This window comes from Crinia signifera, chromosome 3, assembly GCF_055691185.1.
Source record: "Crinia signifera chromosome 3, ASM5569118v1, whole genome shotgun sequence".
Taxonomy (NCBI): Eukaryota; Metazoa; Chordata; class Amphibia; order Anura; family Myobatrachidae; genus Crinia; species Crinia signifera.
The window spans coordinates 135047842-135059668 of record NC_139219.1 but is presented as its reverse complement, the minus strand read 5'-3'; the positions used below and the strand labels follow the sequence as shown (position 1 = coordinate 135059668).

The window sequence follows — 11827 nt, the reverse complement described above, 5'->3', positions numbered from 1 at the left end:
AGCTTCCCGGAACCATAACCATAACCCCACTTTGACAACAGATGGAGGGCTCCCCAGGCAGTCATGCCGAGGGTTTATCTTTCCTTTGGTCTTTGGCTTCTTGTGGAAAGAGCCAAATCTAGATTTTGGGGACTTTCCCTTTGAAGACTGAAATTTTCCTCTGACTGACCTTGAAAGGATGCACCCCCTCTAGGGGAGGGCTGAAAGGACAGCCGAAAGGCTGAAAACTTAGAAGCTTGCTTTGCTGAGGGGGCAGGCAGAAATGTACTTTTGCCTCCCGTGGCCTGCTTAATAATCTCCTCCAGCTCAGATCCAATTAGTAGTTTACCCTTAATTTATTATTATTTATTAACAGTTACTTATTTAGCGCATACATATTATGCAGCGCTTTACAGAGTATAGTTGAACATTCACACCAGTCCCTGCCCCAGTGGAGCTTACAATCTATATTCCCTAGCGCATGTACACACACAGACATTCTAGGATTAATTTTTGTTTGAAGCCAATTAACCTACTGGTATTTTTTTGGATTGTGGGAGGAAACCGGAGTACCCGGAGTAAACCCACGCAAACACAGGGAGAATATACAAACTCCGCACAGTTAGGGCCATGGTGGGTATTGAACCCATGACCTCAGCGCTGTGAGGCAGTAATGCTAACCATTACACCGTCCGTGATGCCCTTAAAGGCCAAAGCCTCTAAGGCCTTTTTGGATTCATTAAACGCCTCCCAAGCCTTGAGCCACAGAACTCTCCTGGCATTAACGGACACAGTGGATACCCTAGAAGCCATCTTGAGAGCTTCCTCCTCTGCCTCAAGCACATATTCAGCCGCTGCCTTCAGCTTTTCAGCCAGCAGCAACACACAGCGTGCAATATAGTACACAAATTGCTAGCCCAAACAATCATAGCCTTTAAAACCCAGGCTGACGCTATAAGGGGCCTGAGAGTAAACCCCACCCCCTCAAATATGGCTTTGAGGTTTCCTTCAAGTTTCTTGTCCACTGGGTCGCACCCCCTTAGACTGGTAGCACAGTTGCTTTTAAAAGCCTTGCCACAGAAGCATCCACTACAGGCACTTTTTCCCAGAGGTCTGTATGTGTCTCAGGCAACAGGCCAGGATCTGCTTGGGTCAGAAGCAAGGAGCCTGAGGACTGCTGAGAGGATGACATAGGTTTAGGAGAAGACACCACAACATCTCTCTGCCTGTCCAACAGCTGCACTAAGGCATTCACAGACCTGCCCAGGGCACTGGCCCACGCAGGCTCCATTTGCTCTACCCTCTGGGATTCACTGGCCATGGGTGTCACAACTGCGCAAGCAGGTCACAATCCCCCTTTGGTCATCTGTGCACTTCAATTTACCCCTAAACAAACACTGCACGCACTCAATGTAATAGGGCTCCCTCCCCCAAAGCTACAGACTGTTGTTCTGACATGATGCAAAGAAATCACACAGTGCACAATGAACAGGCATTATACAGAGAGCTAATGTATATCACAGCCACTTATCTGTCTGAAGCTTCTTCTAGTGAAGGGGGGTAGCGATGCCCAGGAAATCCACACTCAGCCAGTATTCAGCCACTTCAGCTCCGCAGACTGCGTCTCCCGAAATGGGGCCAAGCAGAGTGAGGGAAGAGACCAAAGTCCCTGCTGCTGCGGGGTCTGTAGCTTTTTGGTGCCAACTACCCCCAGTCAGCAGCTCCCACTACTGGACTTCCCTGTTCCTAGTGTCTTCCCCTCACCTGGGGACCACTTGGAACGTGCCTGTAACACACTGTTGTCCTCTTGGTGAAGGAGCTCAGTGTGTAAGCTCCTCAGAAAATGGCTGCCGCCATCATGGAGTGCCTGTCCCCCATGACACCCACCAAGCGTGGAGCCGGTTCAAGTGTGCTCTGCAGGAGCTGACAGGACGCGCTTCTGTCAGCTCCTGCAGCACTGACAGTGTGATGATTCTGTGAAAATCCTCAGCACTGCGCCCTACCAATAAGTGTTTTTTATTTTATTAATTTTTACATTTATCTGTCTCTAATCTTCAGCTGTGCAGCAGCCTCTTCAGTACAGCACCCACTCTGGTGGGCACCTAAAAGGAACTGAGGATTCTGGGATGCAGTGGGAGGAGCCTACCACTCTAAAAGCTTTGGTATAGGTGCCTGGCTCCTGCGGACCCTCCTACATCCCAATGTGAGCTGTGTCACCAGGACCATTGAAAGAGAAAAACGTTCTAGTGTGTGGGCACCTATACTGTTTTTGCTCCGGATGTGCCCAGGAGGTTGTGGTATTCAGACATACATGTACTGAGGTTGTCGACAGACTACGGGTGTCTTCCTCTTCGCCCAGACCTACTCAATCAAGGATCATTTCTACACCTGGACCTAGCTTGTCTCAGCTTTGACGACCTGGCTCTTGAGACATCCTTTTTTTTTTTTTACATCCTCAGGAGAAGAAAACACCGGAAGCACAATCTCCCGGTTAAAATGGAAATTGATACTGTTCTGAGAACTGTCTCATCATTATGAAAAAAAAAACAGAGATGGAGACTTGCAAGGCACGGCCCCCAAATCTGAAATTCGCCTAGCCAAAGCCCTGGCAAACAAAAAGTAATTTTCCACGAAAAATAGGATCAGCCGAGCTTAAAGGCTCCAATGGAGGTTTTAGTAAAACCGACAATACCAGAAACAGGTCCCAAGGTGCCATCGGCTGCCTATATGGGGTCTTGAATCTTATTACTCCCTGTTAAAAGGTCTGTACTTCTGGCCAAGAGCCAATTTATTCTGAAAGAATATGGATAAAGCAGGCAGCTGAACCTCTAAAGACTGCAGGCTAAACCTTGCTGCAAACCCATCTTAGAGAAAACTCCAACCGTCAAATGACCTAGAACCTATAGGTGTGTACCTTCTGATGTTCACACTACCGCCAATACAGCTTGCGAGCCCAAAGCATGGTTTAGATAACAGCAACTGAGAAACCTTTCTTCCTTAAAAAAGATGTCTCAAGAGCCAGGTCTTCAAAGCTGAGACAAGCTAGGTCCAGGTGTAGAAATGATCCTTAATTGAGTAGGTCTGGGCGAAGAGGAAGACACCCGTAGTCTGTCGACAACCTCAGTACATGTATGGTAAGCTGTTTGTTTTCCATAGGATTAATGACTATACCACTAGGTTAGTGTTTTTTTCTTGGGCTGTGCGTCAAGGGACCAGTGTGGAGAAGTTATGTAGGGCTGCCACCTGGTCATATGTTTTTCATACCTTTACCAAAGTCTATAGGTTCCATGAGTTTGCGACGGAGGACGTTTCATTTGGGCAAGCAGTAATGAGAATCCCAAAAGGATTGCTGTTCACCTAGGAGGACTTCTACCCAACCTGAATCTGTGGAGCCGACAGGGTGAGCCCATCTCTTGGAACACTCTGTCTTTACCATCCTGGCTCCACTACTGTTGTTGGGTGAGAAAGAATTCATTGTCATCCATTTTTACTGTAATTTTTATTGTGATTTTCTATTCATGTCTATGTGGAATAAATGAAGTTTTTATTATAAGGATATACTATTAGAATTTTTCTGTGAACACTCAATGCGCTAAAAGGTCATCTTCATCCAATTTTTCACAGTAATGAGAACTGTAAGCCTGAGCATACCCTCCCAAAGGACCAGCTCTTGAACGTCCCAAGGTTGAAGCTGTGTCACCAGGATAGATGAAAGAGAAAAGAGGATTTTTGTAAGAACTTACCATTCAAATCCCTTTCTCTGAGTCCATCCTGGTGACACAGCGATCCCTCCCTTACGCTCAGTAAGTATATCGTTCATGCATGGTCATGTTATTGGTTATGTTGATTGTGCATTATAAAATGTTCAGGCGTTATACTGAGTAATGTATTCCAGTGTTTTTTAGAAGTTGAACTGAGGGACTCTGGGATGCAGAAGGGAGGAGCCTGCTCTCAAAGAAGTCAACATAGGTGCCTTGCTCCTTCGGACCCTCCTACATCCCAAGGTTGAAGCTGTGTCACTAGGATGGACTCAGAGAAAGGGATTTGAACGGTAAGTTCTATTAAAAATCCCCTTTTTCCTTGCTTCCCATCCAAATACATAAGTTGTGAATATTGCTAAACCTTCTGGGGAAACTGCAGCTTGTAATATGGCAAAGTAGAGATCGTTTTGTACAGTGGTTTGCAAATCACTGCGTTTGGACAGACAGACATGCTTCCCAGACTTTGCTTTATACTATGTAAGGATATATATATATATATATATATATATATATATATATATATATATATATATATATATATATATATATATATATATATATATATATATCTATATATAACACTATGCAGTAAAAGGATATTTCTAAATACCTGGAGTGACACTACTTTATTGGAATATATATATATATATATATATATATATATATATATATATTATATAAAGTCAGTGGTAGACAGCTGCGCCTTCAGTGTAAAACAGTGAATATCCTTAAAAGTAAAGTGATATGCGTACCAGAAAAGAAGAAAAAGATCACTCGTAGCAGTGTCTTTCTTATGTCCGTCTCCTGATTGGTCCTCCTCATCCGTAGGTATGGAACTCGGATGGAATACACGGGCCAAAGGAGAGGATATACTTTGTTAGAAGCAAAAATGCTTAAAGTGTGGTCAAAAATTATAATACACCCAGTGTATAGTGTTGGTAAAAAATAAATGAATGAATCACATTAGACAGGGGTCCGACATCAACAGGGACCCCTGTAACCTTTCAAAGTTAGGGTACCTTAAATAGGAAAAACCTCGCACCAAGGGGGGTAAGAAATGGATAGTGTGATAAAGTTTAAAAACTTTTTTTTAGCCAGAGAGGCTCCCGGATCCCACAATTACCCCAACAGGACCCTGGGTTATCCCCATCGAGTTGAGGGGAGTTGTTTTCTCTCAGTTTATGTGAACCCACGTGGGATTTACATTCTCAGTAATTCATAGACGCTGCTGCTGCCTCTAGGCAGAGATTGAATACTATTAGTTAATACCGGTTTACAGCTCTATCTGCTTCCAAAATCACTTACAGTATTATAGTCGCGTGTCCATTACTGTTTGGCACTGTTTTTACTAAATAAAACTTAAGCAGTTGTACCTGATCGAAAGCCTCACTCTGGTTCATAAGGAGGTGTCATCTTCCCAGCCGACGCGTTGAAGAACCTGAGCGGAGGGGCGACATATATATATATATTTCTCTCTCTCTCTCCCTCTCTGCAGGTGCTGCAAAAGAGCACCAAGAAGAATCTGTGCCGGTCGATGAGGAGATAATAGAACCCAGTAATCAATCTCAGGTGCCAAAAAACATAGCCCCATATAAGCAGGAAGGAGCTGGAGATTCTGGTCCCTCAAGATATGGAGAAGATTCGCCATGGGCCAAAGAATATGGGGGATGCAACAAAGGAACGCATTTTTCATAAGATAACAGATGCATTCAATGTGGAGGCACCCATTGTCCACACATCCCACAAGGTGAAAAGCTGGTATATGCAAACATTCTGAACAAATCTATGTTATGAATAGTGTCGCTTGGAGTTATATTAATAGCGAAATATTAATTATTAACAATATTATACTTCCACATATAAATTCCAAGAGATCAGAGTATTGAGCTGCATGGGTATTTGGTGAATTGCTTCTCCTTTATTTATTTTTTTTTTTTTTTTGGGGGGGGGGGGGGGGGCGGAGGTGGTGAAATTTATTTTACCTATATCAACGAAAACATGCAATGCTAATTTTTTTTTTTACATTTCAGATGAGAATGAGTATCTTGTCAGATGCCCTCTGCTCTTGCTCCACCCATATTTTGGCCCAAGCACATTGCTTCAGGGATTTCGATGTGAAGACCCTTCCTGCTAAAGTGGTCTGCTGCCCAAGATTGAGTACTGGTCCCTGTTATCGCTCCCTCTGCATGCCAAGGTTCTGCTTAAACTGCTGATTCTTCCTATGTTATGTTTGCATTTTTATTATACTTTTGGGTGCATTAAACAAAAAACGTTGTTTTATCAAAAATGTGTACTATTACATCTTTTTTGTAGCATAGTAGTGTACATTGTGATCCCTAATCCACAATCCCTTAGATATGTTTCCCATACATGTGTAAACACAAACAGGGTTTTTTCATTTCTAAATATGTTGAAACAAGATGTATGAGATGAATGAGATGTATTGCAGGGTGAAGAACACAGCACAATGGATTTCTCCTGCTGCAGGGGTAACCTAGGAGGTGCGATGCAATGCACACGGGAACACCCAATGCATCACAGCTCTTGTCTTGTCGGTGTGATTTACCTACAATTAAAATCCTGACAGACAAAATACCGACAGCAATTGACCAACAGTCAAAATACAGACATGGTCAAAATACCTACATTTAAAATATAGACAGGTCAAAAATTAGACAAAGGTTTTTATATTCTTTTGGGTCTGTATGTTAACATAGGTCGTCATGATGGTAAAGTATGTACAAGTCGGTTTCAATGAAAAAAATCAGGAAAAACTATTCTGACCGTGTCAACATTTTAAATGTCGGTATTTTGACCATCGGTCGATGGTTGTCGGTATTTTGACTGTCGGGATTTTGATTGTAAGTAAATTGACTGCATATCCCTTTAGGATGACTGAAGATCCAAAGCATACCATCATCTGTAAAACACAGTGGTGGCATGTTCCTGCATAACCAATGGCACTAGGTCATTAGTGTTTATTGTGGATATGACAGAAGACTAAAGCAGCCAGAGAAATTCTGACGTGTATATGGATTAACTGTATGCCAAGATTCAGCAAGGTTGATTAGACTTTAAAAAAAAAATCCTGGCTTGCTTTTGCAGGAAGTTTTAGGTCAATATTAATCTATATTGTGAAGCTCAAAGTCAAATATTCTAAAATGACAAGTCAATCAAATGATCTAGCATACATTTCACTTGCTGAATATAAAATTAAAAGCAGAAAGACTCCCGAACAAATAATAACCAAGACATCTGCAGCAAATGATAACTAAGGAGGAAAACCAGCATTTGGTGATGTCCATTGCCTGCAAAAAAAAAAATGTTTCCTAGATGGAGCTTAGTTATTTAATATTTTCAATCACAGTCTTAAAAACACATAGGGGTGTATCCCCCCCCCAGAAGCAGTGAGACTCGCGGCTAAATGCAGCAGGCTCCCTGCTTGGATTTCCCTGGAACATAGAATAGAGTGAGCGGCTGGCGAGGGGGTTACACAGGGAGGATTGCTGGTTTTGTGCAATCCCCACCATTTAACCCCCTCGCTGGCCGCATTGAGTATAATAACTTACTTAATAATGCATAGTACAACATTGTGATTCATAAATTTATGATTACGTTTGTTGATCCACAAAAATACATTTTTAATAAAGTTTTTTAAATATCTTTTTAATAGGAATTCCAATAAATTTATTTTGTATAAAAAAAGCACAGAAAAATAAAAATGCAGAAATGAATACATCTTTACATAATGTACTTTGTGTAGTATAATATTTTAGTAAAAACATACAGTAGGATCATTTTTAGAATGAAGACCACAGTGTCTTATTTGAGCATACATAGTGCTAAGAGGTATGTGGAAAGGTCTAGAACAAACAGGAAGGAATTATAGTAGTCTTCTAGTTTTTAAAAAGTGACGATTTTTTTCATCAATTTCTGGTAATGTGGTAATTCACCATTAAACTAAGTTGGCACTTTAAATCGCATGAAAAATGTGCACTTTTGTGAAAAGTGGACTTAAATTTCCCCCACAGTCTGTTTAAAAGGTTAAATGTCTAGTATAATAGAAACAACTTATAATAGAAACAACTCTATTAGCAGATGTTTCCAAGCTCCATCATTACAGTCCAGGATTTAAGGATAACTATGATTGACCACAGGCGAATTAATAAGTACTGTAACTCAGCCAATTTGAGTTAACCATTTGCACTGAAGCATGGCTATCTTTAAAACCAGTTTACTAAACATTGGAGTAGCACAACATGGCCAAATTTGTGCAGTTGCTGTCAAATTCCTAATTTACTTTCATTGTTTTCCACTAAACCAGATATATTAAATATTCTATTATTGTAGACAAAAACAATTTCATTAATATAAATAGATGCTGATAAGAAGAAAAATATTTTGAATAAGTACTTCAGAAGCAAACTTTACATATGTAATTTATTCTTGATCTGCAAAAGATAACAAAATATACATTGCAAACTTATTTACCTTTTTTTTCTCGATTACATTTAAAAACATTTTTTTCTATAATATACAAAAATACTAAATCCTACAGAAGTCTGATTTGTCTATATCACTCTTACAGAGCCCGTAAAAGTATCCCAAAAGATTTATCTCCATAAAATAAAAAAAATCACCTATACTGTAGTACCAGCAGTCACTTTTGTCATAGTGTAAAAGTATCATTATCATATCTGGGGCATGCAGCATAGAAATATGAAGCAGAGAGTTGGGAACAGTCTACTCTGGGTCAAATCTAGATTAGAAAAAAATGCATTGCTTGTCATTGCGGAAATAGACCCAGCTTTACATTACTGATTGTTAAATCTGTGCCCAATATAGCACTACAAAGGGTAAGAGAAAAATGTATGCTCATTGTTTAGTGCAGGAACATGCATTGTATTACATTAGTAATCTTCTAATACAGCATCATTTTATAAATACAGTTCAACATTAAGTACTTTATTCTTCTGAAAACACAGATGAGCAGTAACTTGTGTACCAATGCACTTCCTGCTCCTTGGTAACCTTAGTATGTGCTAGGCTTCAAGACTGTTAACCTTATCCCTCTCTCAGACATCAGGAAAGTTCAGCTACTCCCATCATCAGGTGGTACTTTACTTTATGAAGTATTTAAAGCTATAGTTTTGCCTATTATGGGCTTTGTTGACTGTATTATATAGATTTTATAATTTAAGTAAATACAGAGTACAGAAAGAAATTAATAAAACTATATTAATGGGGCTTAAAGAATATTATAGTAACAAAATGTAAATATAACCACAAAACATTTGACACTTCTCACTTTATTATCAAATTTCTTTAACAATCAAAATTGTTTATATATATATAGATATCTATATAGATATATAGATATATCTATATAGATATATCTATATATATCTATATAGATATATCTATATAGATATATCTATATATATAGATATATCTATATAGATATTGTAAAATAAACCATCAGTCGGTAAAATATATCTTTATTTTGTGGTGAAAAGAAAATTACACAAAAAATGTATGGCACATTATTCACCAAAGCAATCTTTAATTATAGGCATTAACCAGTATGATTTACAGGGGAAATATATAAACAAAAGTGTAGATCTAATCTGGTGCCAAAGAAGTGACTGTATAAAAATGAAATTAAGCTTTAAAAAATAGTTTGGAAGCTCCACAATAAAAACAAAGAGCCCTTTGGCACCATTATTCTGTTATTTTATAGGAAGTGGGTTTTTTAACTTAAATAATTATTAACTTAAATAATTGCATGGTGCAAATGTGTTTGCAGTTTGGCCCCAGTGTGCATTGATTAGTATTATGCTCTCAGCATGTAGCTGGATTAAGAATGGGCAATAAAGAAAAACATATTTTCAAGCTGGGTTTTTTTTGTGTTTGCAGCGATTAAGGGTCAACTATCCAATTTTTTTCATGCATAGACCCTATATAACAACAAGAATACAATCCTCTAGGGATATGTGACTGTCTGGTGACCTCCTTTACATTGCTTCAAATTCATCAATTCTCTGTTTGGTGTTGCCCTGCCGGATTTGTCTTAGGGTCTTGTACTTGTCGCGACCCACTCGCACATTTTCTGTGTGTAGAAGATCATTGTGTGTTTTCTTGGTGTCATCCCGTGCTTGAGACAGCTCATTTGTCAATGCCTGGTAAGGAGACAAAGACAAATAATGTAAGACTATTTTAACAGTGGAGCCATCTCTCCACTATTATCTCAACCCCAAACCTTTTGTACTCAAGAATGGACTGGTAGAGAGTTTTCGCTCACTTTCTGTGTTAAACTACACTGATAAGTAATAGTATAAATATGCAGGCCTTTTAGACAGAAGCCCCTGTGTGTGCCACAGGATACTGAACACAGGTCAGAGATCGAGCTTACCCATTAAGTCCTCCCAGGTTTTCACTGTCCACATTGGTCTCTTGGAAATTATGTAATCTCCAAGAGCTTCTTAGCTGACCAACCAGCAGCCATTTAGGCATGACTCAAGTCATACCTTTCACACCATAGTCAGACCTTGATGGACCCTTTCACCCTTTCACACAGAGCTGAGACCCGGGTTGCAATGGCAACAACTTGGGTCCAATATCTGTGTGAGAGAGGTATTAACCAGTTTTTGTTTGTAGAGGAAATTTCCATCCTCAAAATTGAATTAAAGAACTAAAAAACTGTTATATTCCAGTGGTTTTCAGAGAGAAGAGATTGTAAAGCAGCTCTAACACTGAAATTGTTTAAAAAATATAGTTTACAGCTTTTATCTAAAAAAAGAATACATAAGCAAGATTATAAGGATATTTTTTTCAACAATGAGTAATATGACTTCAAGGGAGAGAGATACTGTATGATGACCATTTATAATTTAAAAGCAACAGGTCGTTTACTAGACGAGCATGTAAAAACCTCTTCCTACTGGATTTTTTTAAGCAGGGAATATATTAGGAACATCTGGTCAATGCAGACATCCATGCTAGTTATGGGTGCTTTCAGCACTTTGATTCCAGTGCTGAGGAATAAGGACTGAGACTGTATTGATGGACTCTACTTACCATTAGCTGCTTCTGTACACGCTCATTCTTCTCTGCTTCAGTGATGCGCTTTTCTTCTTTGCGGTCATCGTGGAAATTGTCATAGGTGAATTCTGCACTGTATTCCATTCCATCATCTTGCACGTTCTCATTGACATATGCTCTGACCGGCTCATACACTGGTGGAGGTGGAAGTGGTGGAGGAAGTGGTGGGGCGGTCATTACCATGTGAAGCTCTTCCTTTGTTCTTAGCAGATCATGCTGGGCTTCCTGTGCCTGTTTACCAAACAAAGGAAAACTGTTGCTAGCAAATCTAACAGCACTTCAATTTAAAGTGCGTCAGGAGGGATTTTAATTAACCATAGTAATTTAGCGCAGGCTAACTAAAGCTGCAATGCTATTCAATTAGTCATGAAAGCCACACGTAAGCTACAGTCAATTAAGATTTTTTTTCCCCAGCCTGACTAGACAACAAAATAAATTGCGGGTGCCACAACCACGCTAACCCATAGAATCAGGAATTATTTCCTGGACCTATGAGTTAACACAGTAATTCACTGTGCAAAAAAAAAAAAAAGAGGACCTTTAAACTATTCAATTAAAGGTCCTCTTTTTTTTTTTTTTTTTGCACAGTGTTACTGCCCTTTTTCAAACCTGGTAAATTACCACTGCTTATTGAATTCCTCCTAAGGGGGGCATTAAATGTTGCCGATCCCCAGCAAAACGATGAATTAGCAGACATTTTCACAAAGAATAGATGGAATTCACATTCCATTCAAGGTTTTCCCCCCAAAAAATTATTTTTGGAAACAACCCGAAAATTGGAAGAGACATGAATCTGCAAATCCATATCTTTTTCCGCGGAAGCTAATTCAAAAATATAGTGCCGTTTCCAGGAAAGCAGATTCCTCTTTTCAAACAGCCGGATCTGCATACTGAAATACCATTATTTTGGAAATCGGAAATAATGGGAAACATTAAATACCCCCTTACATAGCAAAATCCATTAACTGCAAGGGTAATGATCGCAC

At 39.5% G+C, this 11827-nt stretch overlaps 1 protein-coding gene across 2 annotated transcripts in view; it reads right to left on the bottom strand.

The window, feature by feature from the left end:
- Positions 1-8161: 8161 nt before the first annotated feature.
- The window catches only part of EZR (ezrin), an 81746-nt gene continuing 78080 nt past the window's right edge, over positions 8162-11827 (bottom strand). For both annotated transcript variants that reach the window (XM_083176570.1, XM_083176571.1), the window contains exons 13-14: positions 10818-11072; positions 8162-9919 (exon numbers count right to left, since the gene is read on the bottom strand). In XM_083176570.1, coding sequence (XP_083032696.1) covers positions 9755-9919; positions 10818-11072 — 420 coding nt within the window. In that variant the 3' untranslated portion in view covers positions 8162-9754. The remainder of the gene's footprint in view (positions 9920-10817; positions 11073-11827) is intronic.